The 19108-nt window shown below is 50.1% G+C and overlaps 1 protein-coding gene across 1 annotated transcript in view; it reads left to right on the top strand.

Moving 5' to 3' along the window:
• The first annotated feature begins 6309 nt into the window (after nt 1-6309).
• The window catches only part of dis3l2 (DIS3 like 3'-5' exoribonuclease 2), a 28709-nt gene continuing 15910 nt past the window's right edge, over nt 6310-19108 (top strand). Inside the window, 10 exon segments of the mRNA XM_060057824.1 lie at nt 6310-6437; nt 6946-7731; nt 8365-8489; nt 9611-9664; nt 9823-9924; nt 11461-11632; nt 11909-11979; nt 17684-17913; nt 18487-18660; nt 18789-18868. Coding sequence (XP_059913807.1) covers nt 6969-7731; nt 8365-8489; nt 9611-9664; nt 9823-9924; nt 11461-11632; nt 11909-11979; nt 17684-17913; nt 18487-18660; nt 18789-18868 — 1771 coding nt within the window. The 5' untranslated portion in view covers nt 6310-6437; nt 6946-6968.

Below are 19108 nucleotides of genomic sequence, written 5' to 3'. Positions count from 1 at the left end.
TGATATTCGGTCACGCGGCCTCATAGGAAAGACTCACAGGGCGAGTGGGAAAAAAGACTTAGTTTTGGTAAACGAGTCCAGAGTGATTTATTAGGAAGGTAAAGGTGATTTGCAGCTGGATTGATGTCACTACCAGTATAATATTGATGTAAAAGCTCCAGGCTTGACACACATCAGCAGAAATACATACATAATATACATGACAGTGCTTTGCTTGTAATAATAACGTGAAACCTGTCTTATAAAGTACGGGGTAAGGGAAGCGTAGCTGCAAGGGTGTCGGTTTGATTCCCGCCCATGGCCTATAGCCCATGGCCTAACCCTAACCCTATGGCCCATGGCCTAACCCTAACCCTATGGCCCATGGCCTTGCTGTAAACATCATCGACCCAAATGCCCCTCTCCTCAATTACCTACATTCATTTGTATCCGTTTTAGCAAAGTATATTTTTTTATAAAAGGTCTCCGAGACATCCTGTATTTAAAAACCAACAACTGACTGCCTAAACAAGCAAATCACAATTATTGAGTCGTGGAGCAATTGGATTAAGTTCATCGGTGCATTGATATTACCGGCAGATAATGATTGGGTAAAAACAATCTATGTGGAAACGGATGCAGAAATGTCAATGTTGTGGTCGTAAACATTTCAGAGCTAGAAAGGGGTCAGGGGCCAAAACAGGTTGGGAGCCAATGCATCACAATAATAATGTTATTACGGCTGTGCGAACCACAGGGAAAATAGGACTCAATAGCACAACTCGGAGGCAAAAGTCTGGATAGCAAGAATGGTCTTTGCTAGAAGATGTAAGGCTAAGCACACGGTTCACATTTAAAAAACAAAATTTCCCATTTAAAATAAAATACAAAACACAAAACACGTGGAAGGTGGGATGAGCCCTCGTGGAACGGGATGAAGGTGGGATGAGCCCCCAGAGGGGGGTTCCACGAGGAACTCTGTCCGGGTTCTGGGATCAAGACAGCGAAGACCGGTCTCCAGCTCCAGCTCCTCGTTAGGGTTAGGGTCATCACCCCCATCAGCCCCATCAGCCCCATCACCCCCATCACCCCCATCACCCCCATCAGCCCCATCAGCCCCATCACCCCCATCAGCCCCATCAGCCCCATCAGCCCCATCACCCCCATCAGCCCCATCACCCCCATCACCCCCATCACCCCCATCAGCCCCATCACCCCCATCACCCCCATCACCCCCAGTCCAACGGACGGTCTCTCCTCTGGCATCACCCCCAGTCCAACGGCCGCTCTGACCTTCCGTTGGACTGGGGGTGATGCCAGAGGAGAGACCGTCCGTTGGACTGGGGGTGATGCCAGAGGAGAGACCGTCCGTTGGACTGGGGGTGATGCCAGAGGAGAGACCGTCCGTTGGACTGGGGGTGATGCCAGAGGAGAGACCGTCCGTTGGACTGGGGGTGATGCCAGAGGAGAGACCGTCCGTTGGACTGGGGGTGATGCCAGAGGAGAGACCGTCCGTTGGACTGGGGGTGATGCCAGAGGAGAGACCGTCCGTTGGACTGGGGGTGATGCCAGAGGAGAGACCGTCCGTTGGACTGGGGGTGATGCCAGAGGGGAGACCGTCCGTTGGACTGGGGGTGATGCCAGAGGGGAGACCGTCCGTTGGACTGGGGGTGATGCCAGAGGAGAGACCGTCCGTTGGACTGGGGGTGATGCCAGAGGAGAGACCGTCCGTTGGAATGGGGGTGATGCCAGAGGAGAGACCGTCCGTTGGACTGGGGGTGATGCCAGAGGAGAGACCGGCCGTTGGACTGGGGGTGATGCCAGAGGAGAGACCGTCCGTTGGACTGGGGGTGATGCCAGAGGAGAGACCGTCCGTTGGACTGGGGGTGATGCCAGAGGAGAGACCGTCCGTTGGACTGGGGGTGATGCCAGAGGAGAGACCGTCCGTTGGACTGGGGGTGATGCCAGAGGGGAGACCGTCCGTTGGACTGGGGGTGATGCCAGAGGGGAGACCGTCCGTTGGACTGGGGGTGATGCCAGAGGGGAGACCGTCCGTTGGACTGGGGGTGATGCCAGAGGAGAGACCGTCCGTTGGACTGGGGGTGATGCCAGAGGAGAGACCGCCCGTTGGACTGGGGGTGATGCCAGAGGAGAGACCTTCCGTTGGACTGGGGGTGATGCCAGAGGGGAGACCGTCCGTTGGACTGGGGGTGATGCCAGAGGGGAGACCGTCCGTTGGACTGGGGGTGATGCCAGAGGAGAGACCGTCCGTTGGACTGGGGGTGATGCCAGAGGAGAGACCGCCCGTTGGACTGGGGGTGATGCCAGAGGAGAGACCGGCCGTTGGACTGGGGGTGATGCCAGAGGGGAGACCGTCCGTTGGACTGGGGGTGATGCCAGAGGGGAGACCGTCCGTTGGACTGGGGGTGATGCCAGAGGAGAGACCGTCCGTTGGACTGGGGGTGATGCCAGAGGAGAGACCGCCCGTTGGACTGGGGGTGATGCCAGAGGAGAGACCTTCCGTTGGACTGGGGGTGATGCCAGAGGGGAGACCGTCCGTTGGACTGGGGGTGATGCCAGAGGGGAGACCGTCCGTTGGACTGGGGGTGATGCCAGAGGAGAGACCGTCCGTTGGACTGGGGGTGATGCCAGAGGGGAGACCGTCCGTTGGACTGGGGGTGATGCCAGAGGGGAGACCGTCCGTTGGACTGGGGGTGATGCCAGAGGAGAGACCGGCCGTTGGACTGGGGGTGATGCCAGAGGAGAGACCGGCCGTTGGACTGGGGGTGATGCCAGAGGAGAGACCGGCCGTTGGACTGGGGGTGATGCCAGAGGGTTAGGACCGCGAGATGGGAAGAGGGCGAGGTGTGACCATTATGGGATGGTTATTGGGGACAGCCAGGGAGTAACAATATGAGCTTCTTCTTTTCAAAGAACACACTGGGGGGGGTTAATGAGAATGCCCTCGCTGGCCTCTCTATAAATATGGCCGCGGCATGGCTGGCAACGCGGCGGCACGGCGCTGCTAATTGGGGCTAATTGGGAACATTGTCAGAAACCTATCCGTAGACGCTTCCTTTAAACTAAAGGGTTTAAAGGAATTGATTATAAATGAGTTGCTGCTAATATATCGGCTGATATACTGTCATGTGGGGATAAGAGGGTGAGCAGGAAAGAAGACTAAGCAAAGTGTTGGATTACGGTGTCCATGGATTTTACTGGAGGAGTCCAGAGTGTTTTATTAGGAACGCAAACTGTTACTGCTGCTGGAGAGATGTCCCTACCAGTGTCATAGCGATGAAAAAGCTCCAGGCTTGACACACATCAACTGAAATACATACATAACAGTGCTTGTAATAATAACGTTAAGCCTGTACTTGTTAACGTAAGGGATAGGTATAGAGGCACGGGCGTTGTACCCCCACACTAATGAGCAAAATGCAGCCATCTACGCTCTTCGTAATGAGCTGTAATTTTTAATGAGCTGTAACTTTAAAATACTAGCGGGGAAAACAAATACATAGTCAGAAGGCAATGCCAACAGATCACAACCATCTGGATCCGATATCAAGACATGTCAGAAGAATACTTTGGTAAAAGAGTGAGCATACAGATATTTGGTGGTCTTCCATTCTGGCTCATAGCAGCAGAGCAAGAGAGGAACGCCCGCGGAAAACATCAATCCAGCTTGAGCAACATATACAGGCATTGTTGAACCGTCATTAAAACATTTGTTTTGGACCACAAAAACAAGATCCCCCTGGCCAGCCCTGAACTACACAGAGGCAGGTTGTGAGGCTCTGAATCAGAGCTGCTCAGACGTGTTCGTCATTGGTTGGGTAACACCTTCCACGGGGAGCGTAGGCGGCCACGCCGAACAGAAAAGGAGAAACCCTCTCTTGCTGCAAACAATGGATGTATGGCAGGTAAGTCTGCCCCCGTAGCAACCAGCCTCTTCTGCCCGGGCGCGACTGACATCAGCATGCGCTACGGGAGTGACTAACCGCCACAGGTTCATCTCTGTACGCTGGGGTTTTTCTGGCCGCGTAACCATGGCACCGTGAAACGTCCGTCAAACGAATGGTGATGTTAAACCACGACTCTCAGTTACATTCAAGTCTGAATGCTTTTCATTTTGAACCGTGTCCTCGTGTTGCTGAACAGGTGCTCACGTGTTCAGTCGGCTCAGGTCTATTCGTTTTGTGTCACCCTGAGTCACAGTTAAAGCCTCAAATGGCTTCACAGGTCTACATTACATGTTAACCACCTAACTCTAAGCCCTCTAAAGGGCCCCACCTTAGCCTACATCCAAGGGAGGAATCATGATAACATATACATAAGAGGGATCCTCCCTCTTTTCAGTGCAATAGGTGTTGAATGAAGTGGGATTGGTTCCATCAATCATAGGCCCAAAGGTTAGGATAACATTACCATCACAGTATGATAAATTGTAGCAGAATCATCCTCTCATTCTGGTTTGAAGCACAGCCTTCATAATAAATCTGGCGTGCAAACACACACACACACATACACACACGCGCGCACAAACATATCGGACTCACACACGAGTGCAGGGCAGACGCACACTAGCGCACACACACACACACACACACACACACACACACACACACACACACACACACACACACCACTGCAGACGTGCGCGCGCAGACACATATCCACTTGCCTGCCTGGAGGGCGGCTGGTCGTATTCTACTTTACAGCAAAACGGATGAATCTTTGTCATCTTTCTGACACCCGTTATGTTTAAAAAATTTATAAATCTTTCCACCGAACATTGATAAAAAAGTCCTTGGTTGGAAACCCCCGGCCTCCCTCTCCCACACTCCCCAGACCCCCAAGGGTCAGGAACCACAAGCCACAGCGATGTCCGGGAATAGCTGTCGTCGCCCCCCCCCCCCCCCCCCCCCCCCCCCCGCTGGGGTTTAAAGACCAGGACTCTGGTCCCGATATCCTTCACTGTACGATGTGACGCATACATGATACCGGACAGTTGGACGATAGGGGTAAGAATACATCCGGTCGGCAACAGAATATCACAGATGGATATCGGTGATCTGGAGCTTCTAGAGCTTCATTCATTGTGAAAAGGCCCAGACAGCATCAGTAGTCCCTGGATATAGTATTTCCGTGGTTGAACAATCTAATTGATGAATCGGTTCCTCCTGGATCGGTGAACACGTGCTGAGGAGAACCCAGGGGTTCCCATGGTCCCCTCGGTCACCCTGTGGCAGTCGGACTGACTGGCACACACCTCAGTAGCCTCTCCCCCTCTTATTTTCCTCTTTCTCTTCCTCTCTTCCACTTGTGTCTCTCCCTCTCCTCAGAATCTCTGCTTGTCTCTTCCACTGTGTGTCTCTCAATTCCTTGCTCCCGAGTTTTTTCTCTCCACATTCCCCCTCCTCTCTTTCTCTCTCTCCACTCTGATTAACCCTCTCTCTCTCTGTCTAGATCGATAGATATAAAAAATGGAATTAACAGTGCTGGAGGGAAGCCCAGGGACGTAGCCAAATGGGGGCCACAACCCCCCCTGGTCAAAGGTTGGCCCCCCCGCTGGCCCCCAGAGTATGAAAAAAAAAAAAAAATCCTGAAGGGAAACGGTCTAAAATGAAATACATGGACTATTAGTTTGATCTAACTTTGACCTATTGTTCTTTTTCAAAGTGTTATGTTTTGACTATGAATTAATATCGACAATCAAACGCACCCCAAATATAAGACTGGCCCGAACTGGCCACCAGAGTAATAATATCCTGGCTACGCCCCTGGGGCAGCACCATGTGGTCAAACTGATCATCGAATCGATACAGCAGTGACGTATGGCGTCAGCGCCATAATGAAAATACACTATACACACTATTCAGTGGTCTGTCTGCCATTCTAAAGGACAATGAGCAGCATACGCTAAGACTCCGGAGAGGAAGCTGCGTGGGCCGGAACAGACTCGCTTACATGCCAATCAGTGCTTCAAGGTCCATCGGGTGCAGAAGCTGCACGGTGAAGCCCACCGGAACCTGCACAAAGGTTCCTGCCGCTCAGATTTTTGTCCTAATTTGGTCTATTTTTGACGTTTCTGCTTGTGTCTGAAATGTATCGAAATAAAGAAACACAGAAAGGAAAATATCGCTGATATCATAATAAAGAAACATTTGAATAAATCAACTGGGAGATTTTTTTCACCGTTTAAAAAAAAATCACTCATATAGTGGGAGTTACATATCGTATTAAAAACGTCACATTAGTAAACATACACGCATGTGTATGTATTATTTTATTATGTAAATCCAAACGGTTCCACTCTCTGCCAGCAGACGGCAGTAATGCAACACTGTCATTGTTGTTCGACGCTTCAAAGCAAGGACGAAGAACATTTTCATCAGCAGTTATCAGTGCACATTTGACCATTTAAATCTGCAACCAGTTCTTCGCAGTGAAAGGTAATAAACAAATCACGTATCTGAACAATATCTCACCTTGAGCCAGATTCGTCTATATTTCTATACCTTTCAAATGAAAAAGATGTTGTGTTTTCGTCCCGCAGCATCTTGTGGCTAATTTTAACCGCTAACTGAACTGGTGGTTCTCTAAATAACCAGTGCATTTAGTAAAACCACCATAAGTACTGACAGTTTTAGACCTTTTGTTTACAATGCGGGATAGGTGACAATGTGTCCGAAGCTACTAAAACCATGACACGGGGACTAGGTCATCTACCGCCAGGGTTCATTTCATGGCCTAGCACTTTGAAGCCGCAGTTTGTTTTTAACAAGTGCGCATCCAACCTTTTGTGGAGCATATTTGAAATAGTGCGATGAATCAATGGGTTCATTATATTTGAAGCTGTTTATAACTAGGATGAAACTCTGTTTAATTGTGAATGTGTCTCATGTCCTTCGTCTTATTATTATCCTGTTATGTGACTTGGTTATAATGGTCTTTTTTTAGATATCTCATCCAAGGAGTGCCCCATGGACTCTCCCCTCCAATCCAAGAGGGTCGACCGGCGACGCAAGCCCTCGAAGCGCAGCCCTAATCAGTCGAGCACCCCCCCTCAGAAAGACGCCTACGCACGCCTCCTGGCTCAGCACCACAGCAGCAAGTTCAGGTCCTACCTGGAGCAGTACGTTCAGGAGTGCCCCGCGCAGGCGGACGACAGCGGCCCTGCCTCGCCCTCTACGCAGACCCACAGCGAGCGTGTGGACATTCCCCACGCACCCGAAGGCCGGAACCAGGCCGCCGTCGTCGACCTCTCGGACTCCAGCGACTTCTCCCCCTGCTCCGCTCAGGGCCGGTGTGAGGACAGCGCGCTGTCTCTGTACATGGAGAAGCTGAACGGGCGGGGCGGGGGCGGGGGGGCCCTGCCTCCCCAGGACGTGGACAGGAAGCAGGGGGTGTGCGAGCGGCGCGGCCAGCGGCGGGACACGGCCACCAGCCACGACGGGGACGTGGACTCCGCCGAGGAGAACGGCTCCTCCCACAAACCCTCGGACGCCAAGCCGCCGCCACCGCCGCCGCAGCAGAGGCAGCCAAAGAGAAACAAAGGCCCCCACAGAGAATCCCCCCTCCAGCTGGACGCCCAGCCCTCCCCCCTCCAGCCCAACGCGGTGGCCCAGGATCCGGAGAAGAGGAGGAGGCAGCAGCAGAAGAACCTGCTGGAGGAGAACCGGGGCGCGGAGGTCTCGAGCCCCAAGGGCCCGCTGGGTAAAGCCAAACACGCGCAGAAAGCTCCAGGTAAACACAAGGCTGTCATCCACCTGACTCAAGGCTACAATTCACCTGACTCTGGGTCAGGGTTAACCCTAACCCTAACCCTGACCCTAACTCAAGGCTGTTATCCACCTGACTCTGGGTCAGGGTCAGGGTTAAACCTAACCCTAACTCAAGGCTGTTATCCACCTGACTCTGGGTCAGGGTCAGGGTTAAACCTAACCCTAACTCAAGGCTGTTATCCACCTGACTCTGGGTCAGGGTCAGGGTTAAACCTAACCCTAACTCAAGGCTGTTATCCACCTGACTCTGGGTCAGGGTCAGGGTTAAACCTAACCCTAACTCAAGGCTGTTATCCACCTGGCTCTGGATCCAGTAAGCCCACAACACAACTCGTCATGCGTTTAGGTTCACATTTGAGTTGTTTTATCCAAGGCGACGCACAGTGCCATGTATTTTTATTAGGGGTTACATGAATGATGCTGGCAGGTTCACAGCAGAAATGGCGAGTTGAACCCAGTATTTATTTATTAAATTATTTAGGATGGTAGTTTAATCCCTTTAGCCGCTAGACTAACCTGATTAATGCCTTTAAAAATGTTTGTCTTCTCTCTGGACAGCAATGGTTGTTTCTGTTTTGCTCTTCCTCCACTCCAGGGAACTCCCCCGGCGATAAGAACATGAAGAACCGAGGAGGCCGGGGCTTCAAGAAGCAGGTGTTTGAGGCCTACATGAGCCACGAGGTCGTCTCCCAGGGGCTGAAGAGAGGAGAGCTGCTCCAGGTAAGGTCCGAAGAACACCATCCTGGCTGTGGCTTTGATGTGGCCATTAAAACCAGCATCCGTCCAGCATGGGTTGAGTCAACTAAACGTGTGTGGTAGGGTTTGCTGTAGGGCTGGGCGATATGGCGATATATATCGTGATGATATAAAAATGTCTATCGTTTCATATGATCCTCTATCGTTTATATCGTCTTGTCGCAAATCACACTCTTTACGGTAATATTTAACGTCATTTGGACGACGCTTTACGTTCTTCCACACGGCACATGAACGCAACGCAAACAAACATGGAGGAGAGAGAACGTGACAATTCTGAATAGGAGAAGGACTCCCACGACCAGCCAAGACAAAGTGAGCTCGTACCTAAAAGAGGGGCTACGAAATAGGCCTTTCCATGTGGTCACTTTATATAAACTACCGTAATTTTCAGACTGTAACACGCGCCTTTTTTTTCTTATTTTTCGATTCGGCGTCTTATATAACGGTGCGGCAGAGGACAGCTGATTTGGAACGGAACAACAGCTGTTCGCTTTCACAGGGAAAAACTAAGGAACTTCAACCTACTTAGGCCTACTAATTAACCTTCAAAAGCTATTAAATCTTCTACAAAATATGCAGATACTGTCAAAATCGGTTCCAGGGAGTGTATAGGGATTATTAATGTTGTTTTTGATGGCGTTTTTTTCTGGAACGAGTATTCGAATATTCGCTCGGAAAAATCAACGAGTATTTTAAGCCTGAAAGATGGCATATGGGCCAGCCCTAATGGTAATTAAACATTAAAACACCTGTGGTTTATAGTCCAGTGCGGCTTATGTACACATCATTCAATTTAGCTGCTGCGGTTTATACTCCGGTGCTCCTTATAGTGCGGAAAATACGGTATTTATTCATTGAATTTACAGAAAATGTGCTATATCGTGATATATATCGTTATCGGGATATGTATGACCTATATTGGGATATGATATTTTGGTCATATCGCCCAGCCCTAGTTTGCTGTAATCTGTACATTCCAGTTAAACTTTGAGACTACACAGCTGTTGCATGGGTTTGTTATGTATTGGTCTGATAAGATGTGCTAAGTGTACAAAGTTAATATTTTATATTCTTTCCCCCAGGGCCCGCTAAGAATCAACCCGAAGAATTACAATGATGCCTTCATCCCCTCTCCTGTGAGCTCCTTCCTTCTAATTACCTTCTCATTAACTAACGAGTAAATTACTATTCGATTGTTCATTTCTGACACCTGGAGATATTGATCACTATAAATGTCTCACATTACACAACCTCAAAAACGACTTAAGCTGAAAATAATGACTTGGTTCTGCAGGACGGAATGAGGGACATATTCCTGGACGGCATTGTGTCCCGGAACCGGGCCCTGAACGGAGACGTGGTGGTGGTGCAGCTCCTCCCCCGCGAGCAGTGGAAGGTACGGCCTGGGGGGCCCAGAGAACAGGGCTGGGGGGCCCAGCAGAGTGGGTTATGGGGCCCCAGCAGAGTGGGGTTATGGGCCCCAGCAGAGTGGGGTTATGGGGCCCAGCAGAGTGGGGTTATGGGGCCCAGCAGAGTGGGGTTATGGGGCCCAGCAGAGTGGGGTTATGGGGCCCAGCAGAGTGGGGTTATGGGGCCCAGCAGAGTGGGGTTATGGGGCCCCAGCAGAGTGGGGTTATGGGCCCCAGCAGAGTGGGGTTATGGGCCCCAGCAGAGTGGGGTTATGGGCCCCAGCAGAGTGGGGTTATGGGCCCCAGCAGAGTGGGGTTATGGGCCCCAGCAGAGTGGGGTTATGGGGCCCAGCAGAGTGGGGTTATGGGCCCCAGCAGAGTGGGGTTATGGGCCCCAGCAGAGTGGGGTTATGGGCCCCAGCAGAGTGGGGTTATGGGGCCCAGCAGAGTGGGGTTATGGGGCCCAGCAGAGTGGGGTTATGGGCCCCAGCAGAGTGGGGTTATGGGGCCCAGCAGAGTGGGTTATGGGGCCCAGCAGAGTGGGTTATGGGCCCAGCAGAGTGGGTTATGGGCCCAGCAGAGTGGGGTTATGGGGCCCAGCAGAGTGGGGTTATGGGCCCCAGCAGAGTGGGGTTATGGGCCCCAGCAGAGTGGGGTTATGGGGCCCAGCAGAGTGGGTTATGGGCCCAGCAGAGTGGGGTTATGGGGCCCAGCAGAGTGGGGTTATGGGGCCCAGCAGAGTGGGGTTATGGGCCCCAGCAGAGTGGGGTTATGGGCCCCAGCAGAGTGGGGTTATGGGGCCCAGCAGAGTGGGGTTATGGGGCCCAGCAGAGTGGGGTTATGGGGCCCAGCAGAGTGGGGTTATGGGCCCCAGCAGAGTGGGGTTATGGGCCCCAGCAGAGTGGGGTTATGGGCCCCAGCAGAGTGGGGTTATGGGCCCCAGCAGAGTGGGGTTATGGGCCCCAGCAGAGTGGGGTTATGGGCCCCAGCAGAGTGGGGTTATGGGGCCCAGCAGAGTGGGGTTATGGGCCCCAGCAGAGTGGGGTTATGGGCCCCAGCAGAGTGGGGTTATGGGCCCCAGCAGAGTGGGGTTATGGTGCCCAGCAGAGTGGGGTTATGGGGCCCCAGCAGAGTGGGGTTATGGGGCCCCAGCAGAGTGGGGTTATGGGGCCCAGACATGTTTACGGTCCTGCTACGTATAGCAGTATTAATCAGTCCTTAAGGGGTTCATGGCAGGACTTGGTTCATAAGCTTTGCATGTGGTCTTAATTGCATCACATTGTTTTAAATGTCAGTGCTCATAGTTCTGTACCTTCAGCAAAAGGGAAATAAACTCAGACGTTGATGTGATGTCCGTGCTGCGCTACAAAGAGGGACGGGACAGACGCGCATCCTTCAGCAGCAGGGGAGGGACTGGCCGTAGGTAGACCGGGCATCGGGCATCGAACCCAGACCCTTTTGGGCTGGGCCTGGAGCACCCTAAGCCCTACACTACCCCCCTGACCCCACCGGTCTGCCTGCAGGTGGTGAGGTCGGACACGGACTGTGAGGTGAGCAGTGAGTCGGAGCTCCAGGCGGGACAGGCCCCGCAGCGCAGGAAGTCCCCCCAGAAGAAGAGGGCGGTCCTGGAGGAGCAGCACAGCGACGGGGACGACCTGCCCGCCAGGGTGGCGGCGCTGGGCCTGGGGGCCACAGGTACGGCGGGGGGCGGCCTCAGGTCCCGGGGGAGTCCTCCGCTCTCTGGATCTATGACACCAGGCAGCAGCCCGTTGGTGATGCAGCCCGTTGGTGTGGGTTGTGGTTGGTCACTGCCCGCTCAGTCTGGGTTGCAATTGGCTGACAGTTCTTTCTTTGTGTCCGCTTTTCTGTTCTTTGTCCCGTTGAACCAATGGGTTCCCGTCCTGCTTGCGCCCTATCGTGTTATGTAGTTTGATCCCCTGGTTCTGGTTTGTGTTCTTCTTCTCCTCCCAGAGAACGGCAAGCGGGGCAGAGCTCTGGAGGACCTGAGCTCTGACGGGGACGTCCTCCAACGGACGGCCAAAGTAGGCATAACTAGAGTTGGATCTTTCTGTTGGTAATTCCCATGATGCATTGGGAGCCATAAAGTTGTTGAGTTCTAGATCCAGGGTGGCCGAGCTCGGCTATATAGTAACATAGGGTCCCGGTTGGAGATGTTGTTGGGTTTGAAATGGTTGACGTTGAGGCAAAGTGTTTGAAGTTTAGGGAATCGTAGGGATCTTTAAAAAACCATCGCTGGAACCTCCACCACCAGGTCCCTGTGGCTGTACACCCTAACCCTAACCCCATTAGTGTTCATTAGCCTAACTAATACCCTAACCCTAACCCCATTAGTGTTCATTAGCCTAACTAATACCCTAACCCTAACCCTAACCCCATTAGTGTTCATTAGCCTAACTAATACCCTAACCCTAACCCCATTAGTGTTCATTAGCCTAACTAATACCCTAACCCTAACCCCATTAGTGTTCATTAGCCTAACTAATACCCTAACCCTAACCCCATTAGTGTTCATTAGCCTAACTAATACCCTAACCCTAACCCCATTAGTGTTCATTAGCCTAACTAATACCCTAACGCTAACCCCATTAGTGTTCATTAGCCTAACTAATACCCTAACCCTAACCCCATTAGTGTTCATTAGCCTAACTAATACCCTAACCCCATTAGTGTTCATTAGCCTAACTAATACCCTAACCCTAACCCCATTAGTGTTCATTAGCCTAACTAATACCCTAACCCTAACCCTAACCCCATTAGTGTTCATTAGCCTAACTAATACCCTAACCCCATTAGTGTTCATTAGCCTAACTAATACCCTAACCCTAACCCCATTAGTGTTCATTAGCCTAACTAATACCCTAACCCTAACCCCATTAGTGTTCATTAGCCTAACTAATACCCTAACCCTAACCCCATTAGTGTTCATTAGCCTAACTAATACCCTAACCCTAACCCTAACCCCATTAGTGTTCATTAGCCTAACTAATACCCTAACCCCATTAGTGTTCATTAGCCTAACTAATACCCTAACCCTAACCCCATTAGTGTTCATTAGCCTAACTAATACCCTAACCCTAACCCCATTAGTGTTCAATAGCCTAACTAATACCCTAACCCTAACCCCATTAGTGTTCATTAGCCTAACTAATACCCTAACCCCATTAGTGTTCATTAGCCTAACTAATACCCTAACCCTAACCCCATTAGTGTTCATTAGCCTAACTAATACCCTAACCCCATTAGTGTTCATTAGCCTAACTAATACCCTAACCCTAACCCCATTAGTGTTCATTAGCCTAACTAACACCCTAACCCTAACCCCATTAGTGTTCATTAGCCTAACTAATACCCTAACCCTAACCCCATTAGTGTTCATTAGCCTAACTAATACCCTAACCCCATTAGTGTTCATTAGCCTAACTAATACCCTAACCCCATTAGTGTTCATTAGCCTAACTAATACCCTAACCCCATTAGTGTTCATTAGCCTAACTAATACCCTAACCCCATTAGTGTTCATTAGCCTAACTAACACCCTAACCCTAACCCCATTAGTGTTCATTAGCCTAACTAATACCCTAACCCTAACCCCATTAGTGTTCATTAGCCTAACTAATACCCTAACCCCATTAGTGTTCATTAGCCTAACTAATACCCTAACCCCATTAGTGTTCATTAGCCTAACTAATACCCTAACCCTAACCCCATTAGTGTTCATTAGCCTAACTAATACCCTAACCCCATTAGTGTTCATTAGCTTAACTAATACCCTAACCCTAACCCCATTAGTGTTCATTAGCCTAACTAATACCCTAACCCTAACCCCATTAGTGTTCATTAGCCTAACTAATACCCTAACCCCATTAGTGTTCATTAGCCTAACTAATACCCTAACCCCATTAGTGTTCATTAGCCTAACTAATACCCTAACCCTAACCCCATTAGTGTTCATTAGCCTAACTAATACCCTAACCCTAACCCCATTAGTGTTCATTAGCCTAACTAATACCCTAACCCCATTAGTGTTCATTAGCCTAACTAATACCCTAACCCTAACCCCATTAGTGTTCATTAGCCTAACTAATACCCTAACCCCATTAGTGTTCATTAGCCTAACTAATACCCTAACCCCATTAGTGTTCATTAGCCTAACTAATACCCTAACCCCATTAGTGTTCATTAGCCTAACTAATACCCTAATCCCATTAGTGTTCATTAGCCTAACTAATACCCTAACCCCATTAGTGTTCATTAGCCTAACTAATACCCTAACCCCATTAGTGTTCATTAGCCTAACTAATACCCTAACCCCATTAGTGTTCATTAGCCTAACTAATACCCTAACCCCATTAGTGTTCATTAGCCTAACTAATACCCTAACCCTAACCCCATTAGTGTTCATTAGCCTAACTAATACCCTAACCCTAACCCCATTAGTGTTCATTAGCCTAACTAATACCCTAACCCCATTAGTGTTCATTAGCCTAACTAATACCCTAACCCCATTAGTGTTCATTAGCCTAACTAATACCCTAACCCCATTAGTGTTCATTAGCCTAACTAATACCCTAACCCCATTAGTGTTCATTAGCCTAACTAATACCCTAACCCCATTAGTGTTCATTAGCCTAACTAACACCCTAACCCTAACCCCATTAGTGTTCATTAGCCTAACTAATACCCTAATGCCCTAACCCTAACCCTAACTAATACCCTAACACCCTAACCCTAACCCCATTAGTGTTCATTAGCCTAACTAACACCCTAACCCTAACCCCATTAGTGTTCATTAGCCTAACTAATACCCTAACCCTAACCCCATTAGTGTTCATTCCAATAGAATGCAGGGGTTGACACTAAGGTTTCAAAAGCACTTGCCCATCGGGCAAGTACAGGTCAGGTTCAACTTGCCCGAATGTGGTGTTCACTTGCCCAAATTATAATCAGAATCGTGAACAGGCCTCTTTTTGCCAGGCACCCGGCCTGGTTTTTGGGGGCTCAGAAAACCCATCCTAGCTCAGACTGAAGCTGAATGTTAGCTTCCACACATGTTGTGTTTAAAAAATAACAAACTTCTCCTTGTTTACTTATTTATCGAGCGGTCACATCGTGCCATGAAGTGATTTCAGTCCACCGTTGCAACCTATTAAAGCTATCGCCAAGTTATATGTGGACCTGCATGATTTTATGCAAATGTACTTAACTAAATGTCAGAGGTAGTAGCAAAGATATGTCTTTTTTAACTTTCAAGTTTCTTGGAGCTCTTGCTGAGTAATCACAATCGCGTTTCTAGTAGTGTTGTCAGTCACGATACTGGATTTTCTAACTTCGACATAGGAATGCGCGATATAAACGATATACGATATAAACGATAAAAAATGGCCTACGATAGAGATTTTAGTTATATTGCTCTATCGCGATAATGTATGTTTGACGCGATCTATCCATGACTCGCGAAATATAAAGAGCCACGAGCTGCAACCGTCTGCAACGCATCGTCCGCGACACGCGAAATTTAAAGAGCCACGAGCTGCAACCGGCTGCAACGCATCGTCCGCGACCCGCGGAATTTAAAGAGCCACGAGCTGCAACCGGCTGCAACGCATCGTCCGCGACCCGCGGAATTTAAAGAGCCACGAGCTGCAACCGGCTGCAACGCATCGTCCGCGACCCGCGGAATTTAAAGAGCCATGAGCTCCAACCGGCTTCAACGCATCATCGTCATCTAAGTAAATATGTCTGAAAGCGAAACGGAGGAGCTGGTGATTGCTCTCATTTCATGTTCATTTCAAAATTATCTGCGTTAATTTTCCACTTATTGTTTTATGTTTTAATAGCAAGTATCTGTGCACACACTTGGAAGATTTTTCTTTATTTAAAATAGCCATGCCTAATACTGGACGTATTTCCCTAATTCACAGTATCCGTTTCTTTATTATTCTTTATTAAGACACCACCAATTTTTATTTCATTAAGAGAAGTATACGTCATTACACAGAAGATTTTTTTCTTTTTTAAAGTCTCTGCTGCTACAACATTATGTTGTATGATTAGTTTTGCACAATAAATGTTCTCAAAACGACATACATTTAGCAGTTTAGCTTTCCTTAGAGTCTATGTAACCTGTTCTGAAATGGTTCTATTATGATTTATATATCGTGATATATATCGTTATCGCAATAGGTTGCATGTATATCGCAATATGGATTTTAGGCCATATCGCCCATCCCTACTTCGACACTATACCTGGAAAAATATCGATATTCTATACCATTTTCGATATCGGAGGGAAAAGTTTTTTTCAGGAAAGAACATACCCAAAGTAAATAGAGTATATCTCCACAACTGCAAGGGCGATAATGTCATCTTTGTGCCAAAAGAAAGATTGTTGTGAAAGTGAAATATTCAATGGGGATAATACTTGGTTAAAGTGAATAAAGCCATGGAACACAGCATAAGTGGAAGATAACATTTCCACCTGAAATAATTATCAGTTGGTCGTTATCAGTTGGGAGCGCTGTCTTACTATGAGACACAAATAAAGGTAGATATCTTACAATTTTGACACTTGACACCTCTATTTAAAGTTCAGGGCAAATATAATCGAATGCACCAAGCCAAACACTTGCAAATACACATGGCCACTAGATTGCGCTGAAGAATATGTCTTCTGATTGAAGGCAATTTACCTATTTCCTAAGAAACCTTCTCTTATTCATTGATTGAAAACACCATGTTTAGTTGCAAAATTTGGCCACGACACTGGATTATCTGTTTATGGTGGTTTCATTCGATCAGAATCAACTTTGTGGACAAAAATCACAAAGGTAAAACTTCATTTTTGGTTGTTAAAAGAAAAGGGGACGTTTCTTCTTAAGTTGTTATTTGCGAGTTTTAGTCACAGAATGATATGGTTTGGACTGTTGGAATAAGTGGAGGCTCAGCTTTCATGTAATATATAGTTTGTGAGGGTACAATTTCGTGAAAAAGATCGCTATTGCTGTGCATTTGCACAGTTATGAAACCCAAAACCATGTTCTTGCATATGACTTTCCTTGGTAATTTGCCTCAATCCAAAGTACTTCCAAACCGCACTCCTCCATCACTACTCCATCTTCCTTTTGTCTTAACCGTTCGCGGAGGCGCTGCACTTGAGATGCTAGCTGTGTTGGCTAACCTTCGAATCACTGCCAGAGACCGCACTGCGAGTGAGTGACAGAAGGCGGGGCTATATTTGCGCTGAAGCGATGCGTGTCTGTTTACTAGCTTTCCGAGAAAAGAGAAGACGGCGCGCTGATCAATTGCAAATACTTCTATTTTGTGTGATGTTGCGGAACAAAAGGTTGTTCTGCAGTATATAAAAACACTTGAATAAATAGCCTTTATATTAACATCCACCCAAAATCCACTTGCCCGTTCAGGCAATCAGAAATCAATCTCAACTCCCTTAGCGGCCATCTGGTTCCAACGCCAGCTGGGTGGGGCTCGGGGGGTACCCCCGAGCCCCGGGCGCTAGACTCATTCCAGGCCTCGACATTAACGGTTGCCCGCTTGCCCGGGGCAACTAAAAGTAATGTTTGGGCAAGTTGAGATTGATTTCTGGGTTCACCCAGCTGGCGTTGGAACCAGATGGAACCCAGATGGCCGCACTGTGCTGGCCCAGAGGAGGTCAGCCCTCAGGACGGTGGTCTGACCTCTGGCCTCTGACCTCTGACCTGGCGGCAGGTGGTGTACATCGTTGAGCGGAAGCACTCCCGGGCTGTCACCGGGTTCCTCAAGCTCCTTCCAGACCTGCCCTTCGCCAAGTTCTCCCCGGTGGACCACCGCGTGCCCCGCATCAACGTCCCGCTGGATGACTGCCCCGCCGACTTCAGCTCGAGGCCCGCCGACTACGCCAACATCCTGTTCATCTGCCGCATCACCAGCTGGGCCGAGGACAGCAGCTTCGCCGAAGGGTGGGTGGTGGTGGTGGAGCTGGGGGAGGGGGGGGGGGTGGAGGGGGAGGGGGGGGGGGGGGGGATGGTGGTGGAGGAGCTGGGGGAGGGGGGGGGGATGGTGGAGCTGGGGGAGGGGGGGGGTGGTGGAGGAGCTGGGGGAGGGGGGGGGGATGGTGGAGGAGTAGAGGGGGTACGTGGAGGAGCTGGGGGAGGGGGGGGGGTGGTGGAGGAGCTGGGGGAGGGGGGGAGGATGGTGGAGGAGTAGAGGGGGTACGTGGAGGAGCTGGGAGAGGGGGGGTGGTGGAGGAGCTGGGGGAGGGGGGGGGGATGGTGGAGGAGTAGAGGGGGTACGTGGAGGAGCTGGGGGAGGGGGGGGGGGTCTCTGTCTCTTTGTGTCTCCGTCTCTGTCTGTCTCTCTGTCTCTCTGTGTCTCTTTACCTCTGTGTCTCCGTCTGTCTCTGTCTTGGTGTCTCTCTCTTTATCTGTGTCTCTGTGTCTCTCTCTGTCTCTGTCTCTCTGTGTGTCTCTCTGTGTGTCTGTCTGTCTCTGTCTCTGTCTCTGTCTCTCTTTACCTCCGTGTCTCTCTCCCAGCTGTCTGGCTAAGACTCTGGGCCAGGCCGGAGAGATCGAGCCCGAGACGGAGGGCATCCTGATGGAGTACGACGTGGACTTCTCCGAGTTCCCCGACGTGGTCCTGGACTGCCTGCCCACGGCCCTGCCCTGGAGCGTCCCCCCCGAGGAGCTGGGCCGGCGGAAGGACCTGCGGTGAGACCCCTCTGGAGGTCCACACACGCTGCACTCGTACCAGTACTCCCACTAAACGTCTCCCATCAACCCATACCAGTACTCCCAGTAAAGGTCCCCTCTGGGTTCACTCTGTTGGTGGTCTGTAGGGAGGAGTGCATCTTCACCATCGACCCCGCCACCGCCAGAGACCTGGACGACGCGCTGTCCTGCAAACAGCTGGCGGACGGTGAGCCTCTGGGCCGGGCGCTACTGCGGCAGTCCCGCCGTGAACTCGGATGTTATCTGGCTGATCATGGATACCACTGGGCTGTGGCTTGGATAGGGTTACTTGGATGTCACTTGGGTGTTTCTTGGATGCTACTTGGCTGTGACTTGGATGGAACTTGGCTCTGACTTGGCTGTTATTTGTCCGTTACCTGGCCATTATTTCCCGGTTAACTGACTGTTGCTATTATTTGGGCTTTCC

This window comes from Gadus macrocephalus, chromosome 8 (genome assembly GCF_031168955.1).
Source record: "Gadus macrocephalus chromosome 8, ASM3116895v1".
Lineage (NCBI taxonomy): Eukaryota > Metazoa > Chordata > Actinopteri > Gadiformes > Gadidae > Gadus > Gadus macrocephalus.
The sequence above is the reverse complement of the archived record's forward strand: the minus strand, read 5'-3'. Positions and strand labels throughout refer to the sequence as shown.